The sequence below is a fragment of the Ooceraea biroi genome, chromosome 12 (assembly GCF_003672135.1).
Source record: "Ooceraea biroi isolate clonal line C1 chromosome 12, Obir_v5.4, whole genome shotgun sequence".
Lineage (NCBI taxonomy): Eukaryota > Metazoa > Arthropoda > Insecta > Hymenoptera > Formicidae > Ooceraea > Ooceraea biroi.
The window spans coordinates 9486126-9501799 of NC_039517.1; the positions used below are offsets into that span (position 1 = coordinate 9486126).

General features: G+C 46.5%; 1 protein-coding gene across 7 annotated transcripts in view; it reads left to right on the plus strand.

Moving 5' to 3' along the window:
• Positions 1-3192: 3192 nt before the first annotated feature.
• The window catches only part of LOC105282206 (Down syndrome cell adhesion molecule-like protein Dscam2), a 77505-nt gene continuing 65023 nt past the window's right edge, over positions 3193-15674 (plus strand). For 2 of the 7 annotated variants that reach the window (XM_011343990.3, XM_020032579.2), the window contains exon 1: positions 3195-3775. In XM_011343990.3, the coding sequence (XP_011342292.1) occupies positions 3634-3775 (142 nt within the window). In that variant the 5' untranslated portion in view covers positions 3195-3633. Of the gene's footprint in view, positions 3776-15674 lie in introns of all 7 variants that reach the window. The other 5 variants (XM_011343988.3, XM_011343993.3, XM_011343991.3 and 2 more) reach the window with 5 other exon arrangements.

The window sequence follows — 15674 nt, forward strand, 5'->3', positions numbered from 1 at the left end:
TTCGAGATTATTTTTAAAGGGGTGAAGAGAGGCGGTACTTGCGATAATTACGAGCGCAAAATCGGTCGAGGGAGTCGCCTCGTTCGGCCTCCCTTTTTTAAAGTTACACGAGTATGAGAAGTTGAACGATTTTTATTCATTGTCGTTAACAAAAGTTCGATATATATTGTAATTTGTTGGAAATAGATATCTGTAATTCTAGCAGTTAATTAAAGCAGAACGAGATAATGTCAAGGCCGAGGTGAGCTTAAGCGGATTCTACAATGAGAATTCAAGGCTAAACTTTAAGTTTTAAGTTGTAAGAAATTGATCGATCGCAGTTAAACGTGAAAGAAGAAAGCGACTGTGATTGGTCAGTTTATTATGGTTTGCAGCTTAAAACTTAAGTCTTGTACCTTAAATTCTCATTGTAAAACTCGCTTTATACGAATCTGAATTTTACTTATTTTTTATTTTATTATTTTATTACCGTGCGCTACCGCCCTCTGGACAATCTTGCGGCAGAATGAGAAGCTGCAATGGGAAGAACACGCATGGTTATGAAGAAAATTTGCTCTGCAGAGAATTGCTCACAATCAGTGTAATCGGTAAGTTAGAATTCTGTTGAAGTTGTCAGATAAATCAAGAATCTATCAGAGTGAGCGAATCTTTTTCTTATACGAATAGTTCTCAAAAGTTAGTATTATAAATCACTATAATATATGTATATGTAGATACGGCGCGGAGAGACATGTGTATGTGAATATGAATTAAAATATATATTTTTAAATTTATTAAATTACATTTTTTTAGCTGCATGAAATAGAAATGCGTTTGTGGTCGACTTTGACAAGAATGTTTTCTAAGTTTGCCTTAAAATAAACGTTCTTATCGCAATCTTCTTTTTAAATTCTTAGTCATATGTCTCTCTTTGGGCTATTAATAAAATAAAGATTAATACATCGAAATAAATAATTGAACAAAAACAAACGAACATGTAAGAACTAAATATCTTCTAGACAAAATTATTTTACTTGTAGCTATTGATATATAAAATTGTAAATTGTATTAGAGATATAATCTGTCTTCTAGGAAAGAAATAAGAATAATATATTAGTACGTACTCTAGCTTGAACTCGTGTCCTGTGGAAATTATTCGAAAATAACTAAACTCATTCTATAATTGGACAGGGAAATGAACTCTCGATATCCACAAGATATCTCAAAAATACTCTACAGTTCACATCACAAATTTCTTGCATTCGCACGGAATAAAATAGTTACATTATACCAAGATAAAAAGAAAAAAACCTCGCGATGTTTCCAATTTACTTGGAAAGATTTCGGGTCGATCTCGAATTGCGAACACACTCGATCATGTGACAAGACTTGGAAAAAGGATAGAAAGAAAGACAAAAGAGAGAAAAATAGAAAGCTCGAAGCTGGATTAGGGATTCGCGTGATTTAAATTAGTAACTGTTAAAGCCCTCAAAAGAGAAATTCGGCCCAACGACGCATGAAAAACAGAGTAGCGCACAGTCGGCAGTCGCTGAGTGTAAGGGTAGTAAGGGTAAACGGCTACGTGCGCTGCACAGCTATTTAATTTGTGCCTGGTGGTGGCGGTGGCGGCGGCAGCGGTAGTGGCGGCAGTAACGGGGGGTGGCGGTGGCGAGGTGGTGGAGGCGGTGGCGTAAGGTTACGCGAGCCTCTCGCTCTTTGAGGTCGGTGGTTGATGGCGGTCGGTCGCACCCCGCACTGCGCCGGTGATGTGGGCTCGCTGTACGCACGATGAAGGCTGCTGCGGAACGTAACCCTCCCCCGAGCAGGGGGATGGAGTATAGAGATCGGTGGGAAGGGAAGCGGTGTGAGGCGCGTGTTCTCCGATGATGGTATTTTCGCGTGCGAGGCAGCTTAAACCCCGAAGCCAGTGGCTGTACATCACTGCGTCTTTCTCACCCCGTACGTCTTCTTTTTCTTGTCTGATATAATACGGGAGAAGATCCGAGGGAGGATTCATTCCGTTCGTTCGTCGAGCGTATTTTTGTCACTCAATTGCTCGGTCAACTCGGCGCTCCAGTTATCTGCGGATAATTTTTATTAAGACGTTCTTGTAGAAAGATAATATTGTAGCAAAGCTCGATGAGCTGTAGAATTGGTACTCGCTTTCCGTTAATGCTTTAACGTTCAGTCTTCCAGAAGAGTGTAATTATTATTTTATATTAAGAAAGAACGATTATTGTAGAAATTCATGTTTCCCGTTCATCCTTGTTACGTGCTTAAACTTTGCCTAAAAGCGTTTACGTTCTGTCCGAGCTATAGTCGCGTGCGGAGGATACGGAGGTACATTTCCAGTGGATGCGGATGTTACTTAGTCAGACATTAAATAGTCGTAAATTCCATTTCTACTCGTATACGCTTTCTAGAAAAGTAAATTTACAGTAAAGTATAATAAACCGTGGAGCATGAATATAAATTCTTTTGTCTCTATTTAAAAACAGTACATTTTATTTATTCTAGGAAGAATGCGGTTTTCTCTCTCTCTCTCTCTCTCTCACTCTCAAAAATTCGCATTTCACATTCGTGTTTGTCGCATATACTTTTTCATCAAATAATTACGACTGTATTTTCAATGTTTTCAGTGAATCCTATCAATGCTCGGATCAATGAATCCTAACAACATCGGATCAATGAATCCTAACGATATTTGGTCAGTTAACGCTGACGGGTAACAATTTTAAACTCTTTTTTTATGGTCAATCAGAATTAATGACAGCATAAAAAAATCTGTTTCCCTCTGCCATAAAATAACTCTTCGTTCTTCCAACACGAAAGTGTATGTAAAACCATTTGGAAGGAATTTATTGTGATTTGTACGCAGACGTGTCATTGTCGCCGAGATAAGTCACTAGCTTCATATTCCTTCATATTTCATTTCCACCGAACAGCCGGCAGAATTGCAACGCGATAGGGGCGTTAGACCGCGCGTGGTATCCTCTCTCCCGTATCCCTTCATGTCTTCCTGTCAGAGTGTACGACGTCGTCGTCGGCGGCGCGGTCGCGGTCGTCGAACGGAGTCTCTCTCGCGGGCGTATCGCGAAGGGATGTAAACGCCGAGCGTTGGCTGCCGAGGGTAGCCGGCCGGCGCCGAACACCGTCGAGCGCGTCCGAGGATGGTCGAATCGCGGAACGAGGAGGTCTACCGCGGGAATTTAGCGCGCAGCCCGAAGGACCTCGGTTTAGTTCATCTCCAGGCGCTTGACGCGGCGGGTTACCGAGAGGGGTTGCGGCGCTCGTGGCACAAGGGTTGCGTGCGTGGTCGTACGTCGTCTCGTTTCCACCCTCTCGCACACACACACACACACACACATATATATATAATATATATATATACTACACACACGCCCGCGCGCCCACACACACACATACGCCTGGTTCTCCTTCCAGCCGCGCTTGTCCGACTTTGCGATCACCTATGTTTGTACCAACTCACAGTCGCAAGCCGGACAGGTGAATCGTCCTAAGTTCAGGATGAAGCGAGAGTGGTAAATCCCGCTCGCACCTTGCCGCACACTTACACTGCCACGACCCCCATCCATCCTGGTTGATCTGCTCACGAATCGCCCGAGAAACTCGACGACAACGACACTGGCAAGGATGAACGTGGCACCGCGACGAAGACAGCTCGCTGGTTATCGGCCACCCACGAATCGGTCGGCCCACCACGTGGATTGCGGTCTCGTGCGGCTTAGCTCGCTGGGACCAACACTCGCGCTCCTCGTCCTCGTCCTCGCGTTCGGTAAGTTGCACCGTGAACTTTTCTCTCGCGAGCAGTCGCAAATCGTGGCTCTGCCACGTTGAATATCAGTTTCGTTGATGCTATTTTCATGATAATGTCAAGGTAAATTATTAAGAACAAAGCGAAAAAAATAGCAACAAAAAGCTCATGTATTTTATATCCTATTTACTCGGTTTACGTTCTATTCTAGGTGAATTTGTCCTAGATTTTCTATGTTTCCCAAAAAGGCACTTTTGTTGTAGCCTTTGTTAGTGTAGAGTTATGTTTTATACATGTACTTCTCTAAATTTCAAAGTAGAAAAGCAAAAAGAAACTGGCGCGCGCACACATAATATTGCATTTCAATCATAATGCTTAAAAGAATTAATCATTTTTTCGAACAATAACAGTATATTATTGTGTTGAGTAATATGCAGTTTTTTGTTAAAAAAACCGTATCGATCATTCTTACAAGTATAGAAATTTGTTAAACTATAATACATATCATACAGAGTTGGATCGCCAGGTTTCATGATTTGTTGAAAATTTTACGAAACCCCGTTATCCGAGTTACTGTTTTAATAAGACACATGGGATGAAACTGTTTTACACTTCGGAATTGTATTGCTTTGTAGATATTCTAGCTTCGTAACGTATACGTGATACAGTACATTCCGCACTGCCAAAAATAGATATTTTATTTAACACAGAATTTATATATTTGTATTCGTGTTACTTCGCGTGTTATTGTTGCCCTCGTTTCTTCCTTTTATTTTACTGCAATCTCAATTTGCGCAGTTTTTCTCCTTTCTCCTCGTCCAACACTTTGATATGTGTTAATTCACTATCAGGTGAAGTTTCGCGAAACGCATAACAGAAATCGATGCAGCAAAACGCGCGGTGCGCGCCCGCGAAATTCAATTTCGTCAGAAATATTCCGTTGTATGAAACGAGATATTGATCTTACGGAGCCGAAAATAGCCGGCGGTGGTAGCGATCGTGTAAACTGACTCGTGACGTCGTTTAACAAAGTGAAATCGACAATATTCGCGGCTCCAGGATAATCGCGCGGCCGCAATGTAACGCGAGAATCGTGAATCCGCGGGCTCGTCGGGATCGACGGGCACGCAACGAAATCTATTTCCGCCATTTCCCGTCGCCATTGAAACGCAATGTTGTCGGGATTGGGAAGCCAGAGAATATCGAGTGTCTTATTACGTGCCTGGTTGATCGCAAAATTCGTCTGTAACGATGTTAACGTAACAACATTACGCGATCGATGACGTATCGCGCGAATATACATATCGCTTTCCGAGCCACTTGGAAATAACTTGATTTGCATTTCTTGTTAACATTTTTCCCAGCTGAACAAGTCGTTAACAAGTTGGTCAAGCATACTATTTTCTAAAATGCTAATTGCCCCGAATTCACCATGATGCGAGAGTAATTTACCCTCGATCCGATTAGGAGGTAAGTTAACAGGCACGGGGGTCGGGCGGATGAAGGGGGGGAGGATGGGGGAGGAGAGCAAAGAGCACTTCTGAAATGCATCAGCCATGGAGAGTAGTGTCTAACGGCGCTAATCGGTCAAGTGCCTTTAGTCGTAGAGTAATAATTGGCAGCAGCGAATAATCGATTGTGTTAGCGCGGATATTGCACGTCCATCGATTTCACGACATTATTGCACACAGATACGGACACGGACACGCATGCACGTACACGTCGACTGCATTATCATTAGCGTGGAAAATATTATCGGATACTTCGTGCAAGTTTCGTCGATGTCGGGTCTTCAAACACGATGCGGTGGAGAAAGAAGAAAAATTTCATTATTTCTTGGGGACAGGGTGAGACGGACGGGGGAGGAACTGTCGCGCGCAGAGAACGCGGATATATACATATCGTATTTCGTGCAGTGCACCGCATGGGAAAATTTATGCCGCGTTAAATTTATATATTATATACATATATATATATATATATATATACGTGCACATCTCCCGGAAACCCTCCTTGTCGAGTTATATGTTCCACCTGCGAGCTTACACATCGCGAATTTCCGAAATTTCTCGCAGCGATCATTTTTCGCCAAATATTTCCGCAAATCGTGCGTTTCGCAATAAAAGCGGAAGGAGACTTTGCTTGCACGGTCTCGCCAAGTTTTCTCGACGTACCGTGCGAACGAAAAATCAACCTTTTTAATGTGTTATGCGTAATATGCGCGATTGAAAGAGAAGAAAGACGCGAAAAGAAGACGAGAAAGACGCAAATCGATGCGAAGCTGAGAAAGTGATAAGAAATGCAAAAGAATCTCCTGGATTGCACTCTGTCGAGCTGGTTGAAGCCTCCTCTGGCTCGCCCGTTCTCCTCTCGGCGCGCTGGTTTATCCTTATCGGGAGTAGGGTGTCGCATAAATCAAAGTGTTTATCCAGTAGCCGCGTAGAGCCGAGACGGGGAAAACGCGCGCGAGGGGGAGAGATCTCGCTGCCGCGAGGCGAACTCTTCGCTAATAATTCGCGAGCGCTTTGTTTGTCGGAGCTATACTTGATAAATACTGCACGGGCATACTTCTCGTGATATCCGGGAGAGAAAAACCTCGCAATCAGACCCGGAACTCTGTTCATCCTTTTTAAACACGAGTCTCTCTCTCTCTCTCTCTCTCTCAACGTTACCCAAAGTTATCCAACGCGAGGCGAGCGAATAATGGGGTCTCGATGTTTGAGAAATCTTCTCGAAAATGGCCGCTCGCTGCGTAACGAGCGGATACGTTGCTTCCACCACTACCCCGGAGCTGTATCAAAGTGATATACCACAAAAGATCCTCCCGAGAAGCGGGATTCCAGCGGCGAAGTTTAATCCGCCGACATGAATAAGCTCGAGGGCCCCGACGTTTAGTTTGCCGGCGAAACTTTTACGTAACGCGCGCGTACATTAAATTAGCTTCCGCGCGGATATAAGATTATGAGCTATATATCGACAAAAGGCGGCGCGCCCCGGCCGCTAACCCGCCCCTTCCCGACGTGTCCTCCCGGCGTGGCCAGGTCGACCGGCAAGAAGAAGGAAGATAATTCGACACAATGTTTAATTACGGCGCGTAATTAATGGTGTACCTACGAGCACGAGAGTAGCCCGAGAACGTCCGACCGCCATCCATTCAACCGCCGAGTAATCCTTCGGACCACAATGGATCTACGACGTGGAATGCGCCAAACCGTCGCTCGCACCGGTCAATTTATCGCTTTCCTCGGACGGCCGGACAAGACATGCCTTTCGAGATGCCGTAAACGCCTGACCGTAACGGCGCAATGATTTTAAAGCCGCGAATCGCAATGTCACGATGGGGTGCCGTAGGTGGATTGAGAAATTGCGCAAGAACTCGCTTATTGCCTTTAATACGAACGACCGAGATTTCATTGATGCCGCAGTTACGAGCGCGGGGCCATTCATCGAAACAATTGTCCGAGGAAAAACAGCTGGGGAAAAATAAAAATCAATTCGCAACAAGAGAGATTAAAAGTAATTCATTGCGACGATCATCGATCTTGATAACAGAACCAATGTTGCGGGAATCACTAACGTTGTGATTAACACAGACACCCAGGGGGGACTCGAGAAGTTCCCGAGACCTTCACAGAATTTTCTCTGTACTTCTTGACGCGTCACGCTCCTCTCCTTTTTCTTCCCACACTCTGAAAAGAATCAGTGTTACGGAACATGGGGAACTTTATAAAAATTGTGAAACTTTCTTAAAGCATCTCTGTACGTACATACTTTACGTACTCTATACATAGGGACGGCTGATAGGTGCATTTTCATGCTTAGAAATTACTTCTCGCAGCGCAGGTATTTTTATTGACACAGTTAAATTGAAAACGAACGAGATCGATACGACAGGAGGAAAAAGCGATCTTAATGATCGCGCATTCGGTCGATCGGTGCATGTGCGGTTTCAAGGAAGCGAAATGTCGCATATCACGTCGGCGGAATTGTATACTTGGCGCGCGTGGTCAGTCCTGGTCTCTCCTCCCTTCCTATTAATCGGAAAAGTGCACAAAGACCCCGCGCACATGGCCGCCTGTTGAATTTGCCTCGGTATAGCTGTCGATACGCGCTGCGTGTCGCGCACGGAGCGTAGCGTGGAATTGAAAATAACGCTATTGGTACGCGACGGTATCTAATCGGAAAGCAATTATGAGCCGTTCAGACTAAGCCACGTCGCACGTCGTGCATGCCATATAGTCATTGTAACCGTTTATGGCCAGCGTCATTCCCGGCCACTCTCATCCCCGATGCTGCGATTTAAATTATAAATGCGCTCGACAAAATAGAGACCGCACGAAGACCTTCCGCGGGCGATTTAATTAAACTTCCATCGCATTCCATCAAATCTGCGAGTTCGAGCTTTTTAATTGTAATCTGCGTTTAAAACAACACATATCTGCGCAGGTTCGTTTCGTGTGTGCGCTCTGTAAAAAGATATTTAGTTTACAATAGATTCTACATTTACCGAAAGTTGCCATGTCACTAGCTCGAGCAAGTAAAGAGCACAGCTGTGACATTTAAATATTATTCCCAAAGATCTCACTGAAGACGCGTATTTTTGCATCGCGTCGCATTTCCGCATTCGCATATTCCCAACTCTGTCTCACGTTACCCGGTAGTAAGCAATATTCTGCATTACGTAGAGAACTATGCAAAGATGAAATAAAAAAGGACGGACGCGTATAAAAGAACAAAGAGAGAGAGAGAGAGAGAGAGAGAGAAAAGAAAGAAGCGAGCAGGACAGAGTCGAATCGTAGCTTCTGCAATACGGATATTTCTCCCTGTTTTCTTCTTCTCGAAGACGCTAGCACAGCTTTTCTGACGGAAGCGCGCGACTGTCATCGGCAGTATTTAGTTTAGGGATATCGGGAGCCCGCGGGGTGAGACACGGTACCTGGAATAAAGACGACGCAGATAGAGGATAGATAAAGAAGAAACTCGGCGTAGCGTGACAGAAGGCAGGGAGATGAGCGGAGGGAAAGCGGTAGAACGAGCGCAGAAGGAGCGGTGAGCTTAGAGGAGCTCGCAAAACGCTCGTCGACTTCGGGTCACCGCCGTCATATCGCCACAATACAACCCTATCAGCCTCATGGCCGAGACCACCCTATGGAACCTCGTCGTTTCATTCTTCCGCATCTAACCTCCTCCCGCCCCGCGAGCGCCGACCTCGCCATCGCGAGTTCGCTCTCGCTGCTCGTTTCAGCGCTCGTTTCCACCCTCCCTTTCTCTCTCTCTCTCTCTCTCTTTCGTTACCCCGTCTTTTCGCCGTTGCACCGCGGCCTATAACGAGTGGTGCAACCCATCCAAGGCGTTACGCTTCTGTTCCTTTCTTTCCCTCGCGTCCTCTCTTCACCCTCACCCGCCACCACCGCTTTCATATTCCGCCTTTATTCGCCTTCCCTCGGCGTCTTCCTTCTTGCCGCACGCTGCCAGCTTGATCTTCTCCGCTTTCTTTCTTCTTTTCTCCGTTATTTCCTGCTCGCGCTCGTCTCTTCACCGTGGAAATAAATACGAAGCACACGTCAAAGCAAGAGAAAAATAGAGAGAGGAAAGAAAGAGAGAGAGAGAGAGAGAGGGAGGGAGACGTCTTTCTTGTTGTAAGCTCAAGCACACCAGCGTGTTTTTCTACCGTGGATACCGTCTTCCGGCGATGTAGACGGTCTTCGCGGGTAGTTTCGCCGTGTGCGCTCGTCTCGTGGTTTCCTCGACGAGAATCATTCGCCGCGTCGGTTCGTCGACCGGTCGAGATTAAACGCTTTGTCCGCGCGCGGAACGTTAACTCCCCCGAAATGGATCTTCAAGTATTTGGAATTTTTTCCAGACCACCGTCGTCTGAATAAAGCGCGTCCGCATTTACGAATTTATTTTTCCTTTTTCGTTTTCTCTTATTTAAAACGGAATTCTTAATCACGGTTTTGATTAAGATTCGCGGCTAAGTAACAAAGATCAAGTTACAGACGGTAGAGCTCGAGCGGACGATTAAGAACGGTGATGTGTTTGAACGCCCGAGATATTTCATTTGTCCGTGCTTCGTTTAGTCTCACGTTTTCTGCAAGCGAGCGGAACGCTCCGACAGCGTTCCTGCTGAATCGCGTCCTGGTATGAGGACGTCGTCTCGGAGCGTTCAATTCCCTACGTGACTGCCGTACATATCGCGCACTTCTGACGCATGTCCTTCCAGTAGTTTGAGTCGATGATGTAGTCAGAACATACAGCGACGAGATGAAACTTCGTGCAGAGTTACTCGGTGCGATAGTCGTGAGCGTCGTTAATACACGCGATAATATGACAATCAAACTCAGATTAATCAGATGCAGAATCTCGAGGAATTCGCAAATGGTACAAACGGGTTTACTTCTAAAAGAAATTGTCTTGTTCAATTACATCTTTATATACGATTAATGCACTTGATTTATTTTCAGCAATTGTAACTGTTCTAAAAATGCGCAACGAAATATTTATAATTTATATAATGCGATGTAAATAATTGTATATATTAAATGATATAATTAATTATATATTTACATAATGTGATGCTACACATAATTGAAAAGATCGATCTTGATCCAAGCTGTTTTCCGCGGATCGTTCGCGGATTGATAAAATAAAGTCGAAACGCTTCGAATTGAGAATTGTGTGTCCACGGAGAGAAACGAATGAAGCGGCAAAGTAGCGCGAGAGGGTGGTTACGTAAATAAATTCCAGTTTGAACGGCTTAACGTGTATCGCGCGGCAGCTACGTCTGCAGCAGCTTTGTTAAAAGACATTGCGCCCGAGGGAGTAGCCCGAACGAGGTACGGAATGACGAGGTGGAAAATAAGAAAGACCCCCGGCGCGATGGGTCTGCTAGAGCGGCGCTAGTACCACCACCAGGCAGTAATAAAACGTGACGGAAAGATGGCGAACAATAACGACGACGCTGCAGGTAGCCGGCTGGATATCTGCCAACTGAAATTTCGCGAGCTAAACGAAATATCCGAGGGGACTAAAACGGTGAATGCGTCGGAATCGAGGACAGAATCGACGGGATAACGCGAATCTCCGGCATTAAAGACCTTTAACGCGCGCAAGGTACTTTCTTAAGCCGCGACTTCTCCCGGACGTTCCTTCCCGGTGTAATTGAACGGAAGGAAAGAGAGAAAAAGAATTAAAAATCGACGGACGATGGTACGTGCAATAGTTCGACTCCGTGCAATAAGAAAAGCCAACCTGACGGATATCGTCGTTAGTATCGAGTATACGTCAGTGTCGAAGAGCCGAAGGCGGCGAATCTCCGCGAGGAATATGGGACAGCGGAGCGGGTGACCGGGCAGGGGAGGAGGAAACACGGAGGTGAGATTACGTACGTGACGCGTGTCATACCGAGCATAAGATTGATTATCTCCGGCGGTTAACAATCTAATACTAATTTGCCGGTGCGGGGACACAGCGTCCCGGTAGCGCGCGCGAAAGACACGCCGGCCGGGCGGGAAAAAATCTTCCGCTTCGGGGTCGCAGAGGGATGAAGCGCGCGGGATACAGCGCCGTGCGCTGCCACAGCAGAGCGTAACGATGACGGGACGGTGGAAGGGAAGGAGAACAATAAGGACACGGTGTGCGCGGGATGTCTGCCAAGTAAAACTCTGCAGAGTATACGAAGAATAGGAGAGCGCCGAGAGAAGGGACCACCACCGTCGCTGCAGCCTCCGTCCGATATCCACCGCGTCAGCCCCTTAATCTCTGGCGGTGTGATAACGTCGACGCAGCATTTTGCATGCTAGACTGCTGCCGCATCCATTCTCGTTTCCCCCGACAGTGTCTATTCGCCCTCGCTCGCTTGCTCGCTTCCACCCACGCTCACCTACGCTCCCTCTCACCCTCGCAGACGCGCGTTTCCAAACGCACACACATCGGCATCAGTTCACTACCACCATCGCCACCACCATCACTGCAACCCACCACCACCACCACCACCACCATCGTCGTACCGTCGTACCGTCATGCTTGCCGCTACCGTTATCCACTACCTGCTCAAGCCTGCTCTAGCCAGCTTTATTGCCTGTGTAGCGGCTTCCGACTCCTCGCCGGAGCGCGAGGTCGCGCGCACTGCGGTACCGCGCTCCACCCCCGTCGTCAATAACCGAACCTCGTGGTTAGCGACTCGCCGAGGGTGTATCCCCGTCGGGCGGGAGTTTCGATGGGGATAGTTAACACCGCGTGCACGTACGAAGAATAATTACATGGGCATTAAGGCGCCTGATGGTGTCCGTCGGGGAAGAACGTTAAGAGTATCATGTTTACGGTCTGTGCGCCGGTTCTCTCTGAGGAAACCCAGCATCGGGCCAGCGCACGCACGTTACACTCGTGGGAAGCAACGTCGATCGTAAAAACGGGTGCTTCAATGAACAAATTACATTAGGCAGTTGGTTGCAGAAATATATGGGAACGTCACGGAATCGATCTAATATCAATTATAGAAGCGGACAACCACGTGACGACGGCGTAACGTGAGAAATCAACTAATCGCTCGTACCACGCTCTTCTCACTTTCCTCGTTTTTCTCTCTTTCTTCGCCGCTATTGTCATCCCAAAGCAAATTGATGTTCGACATTGCGTGATTTCCACCGAGATTCCTCACATCGTTGTCCGACTCCACATTTTTCCCGCGTGTCTTGGTTCTCCGGGGCAGAACGAAGCGAAATTCAAGAATCGCCAGGCTCTGCGCCGACACGCCACGGCAGAAACGGTGTTAACGGGCTGCGGATGTTGGCGGTGTGAGGGTTTCCATAGTTTCACGCATTAGGAGGTCGCTCTCTCGCTCTCCTCCGCCTCTCTCTCTTCTCTGTGCGGTGGCCCCTCTAGGCTCGTACGTTTCAATTTGTCCCCGGCCTCTGATGTAACCGCGCGGTCTCATTAGTCGAGGGGGAGGGTTGAAGGAACGGGGATAGTCCGTCTCCGTTTCTCCCGGACCATGCGGCTCCGTCGTTCAGCCCGGCCGCACCACCACCACCACCACCACCACCACCACTACTACTACCTCCACCCTGCCTCACCCTCTCTTTCGCCCTCTCAGCCCCGTTCTCTCGCCCTACACAATCAACCTTACTGCTGCACCACTATTCCCGACCTAACTACCTCTTCGTACTACGAAGTACTACCACCATCGGCAACGTCACCATCACCACCAACACCACCGTCGCCACCGAACACGCCGACTATGGCGCGTCCGCGAGTCTATTGGTCTACCCTTCACGCGCTGGTGTAGGGTACGGACAAACAATTACTTGTTCCACCCTCGTAATTGGTATGCCAGGAAAGAAGCTTCTATCCACCTGTCGGCTGCCACGTAAGACTCCTTGAGAAACTTTAGTCACTATCCGCGGAACGTAGACCCGTCGCTCGCTCGCTCGGAGCTTCGGAGCTTCGGAGCTTCCGAACGAGGAGCTTTCAGGGAATCGAAATTGCGCGTCCCGCTCAATGAACGAACGGACCTCCTCCTCCTCCTCCAGCTGCCTTTCTATGTTTTTACGTCTCACTCCTAGATTCGTTTTCTTTATTCCCTCGGCTCTTCTTCCCCGATCTGCCGAGATCTCGCGCAAACGAAGCATTTTTCGTTTTGTCGACGGTGCGCATTGTGTAACAGCTACCGATTTCCGAGACGATAACGTAACGTATACGCGCGCGCATAGCAGGACACGGCACTTAATGATCCGCTTGAAATATATGCCGCATCATTCACGAATGATCAACCTTGCGTGGCGGGGACAATGCGACGGTCATAATCATGCCGATCGCAATTGCACTTGGCGACAATCGATTTATTATGGGTTCTTACGCACGTGTGTGTGCGCGACGTACGTTATAAAGTTTAACGGATTATCGACATCGATTGGCCACTTTCGGAAACGCACTCATACTACGAACGTATATATTTATAATAAAATTTCGGCCGAATTGAATCGGTGATAAACGATACTCGCTTACAACGATCAACAGCCGGACATAATTACATTTTGTTGTCTTCGCAATGCGACCGTAATGCAACGCACACACGCTGCCGTAACAGAATATGAAAGCATTTGTTAGCATCAATTTGCGAATGGCGACTAATACATACGCGGTTAGAGATGATGGTTCCGTCATCAACGGGTCCTCGCAATATAAGCAATTAAGTGCGTAATTATATGAAACCGCACACGCCCGCGGCGACGGGTACCGCAAATTCATTCGACGTGAACCACAAAGCAAATCACTGTCATGTGAAACGCACGCTGGCAGCCTGTCAACCATCACAGAAAAGTCCACCGAAATGTTAATGCTGGTCGACGCTGCCGTAGCGTTTATCAGCACGCTCTCGTAGTAGAATAAAAAAAAGATTATGACACGGTGAAAATGCGTAAAATCTCGTTGTCTTTAGTTTACTGGAACCGACATAAAATTATGTAATATCTACTCGGTGATAATTAAATATATTACTTTTGTAGATAAAATGTGAATATATTTCAAATATACGCAAATTAATTCATTAATTATTTTATTGTATTAATTAATTACAGTGCTTTTTGAACTTTTGAATAATACTTTTTATTTTTGAATGATGACTTTTACATTTTTAACTTTAATACTTTTATATAAAAATTACGTTTTATTTATCTGCTTCGTGTGTATTTTTAGTGAGATGTAATATTTATTTGGAAATTCCGAAAGTGAAGAAGAACCTCTTTATATATGAGAACTTTCGCATTTCATTGCCGACATTGTTTTCGCAATTGTTAGTAGAATTCTAATAATTCACGTGCTAGCTCACTCGACGAGCATTCACGCTCACGCTCTCTCTATTCGCACGAAATTGTTTACAGTAATCGTACGTGTCTGAAAGAGACGGGACGTAGAATATGTTTGCTCTAATACTACCAGGAGCACGGAACGTAATTTTCTTCCCTGTGTACAAGCTCCGTAATATTCGGCGTTTCCACAACACTTTTGTCCGGGGTCGGTCCTAGATGCATTTAAATTCTAATGCATTCTATTCAGATCCTAGTATGTTCTGAGTTCCATGCGGCGGAATAGTCATGCAGAAACGCTAACAAAATTCAACGAGGTTCTTAGTAAAATCATATGTGTAGCTCGTCGCTCAAACAGTATGGAATAATTACGTCCTGATTTATGTTATAAAGCATAACACGGCGTAGGTGCACGTTACATCTCAAATATTAGATCCTTTCGCATTCTACTCGCATCGCGCACCGGCTCGTCCTCGTCTTCAACTACTGCGCGAACACGGTCTGTAGAGAGAAGTCCGTTTCCACTTGCGCTACCTAAATACACCGGCGAATATCAAGTTAGCGGGTATCAACGTAGTTGCAAATATAAGTGAAAGACGAGCTTGTGCTTCCGCTCGGCTCGTTGATATAATTCTCTCTTCTACGCGGACGATAGTTCGTGCGCGGCACGGACGTTCACGGTGAAAGATGAGCTTGGGGAAGAAAAAGGAGCGCTTAAATTAAAAGATCCACGGGCACGAGAAAGCGGGGATCTCGCGATCGCACCGACGGCAAATAGACATTTGCATCGTGAAAGGGAAGCATCATGATAGACAAGAATGCCGTCGTTATAGCGGCGCTGCAGCTCGAGCAACCCCCAGTAGCAGATGCGTAAACGAGATAAAAGCATGCAAAAGACGTGCGCTGCGGCGCGCCGGATGCGACGCAGCCTCCTCCGCGCGCTCGGCTTTATCCTCCTCGCATCTCCCCCGTGTGCGCTTCGCCTACGTATTCTTTCACAAACTTTAAGGGGTAATTGAACGTCAACAAACTCCCTATTTCAAATTATCCCGCCGTAATAATTTCCCTGCAGTCGCGAGCGTGTAACGCAACGCGCGAGGCGCCCTCGCTCGCGG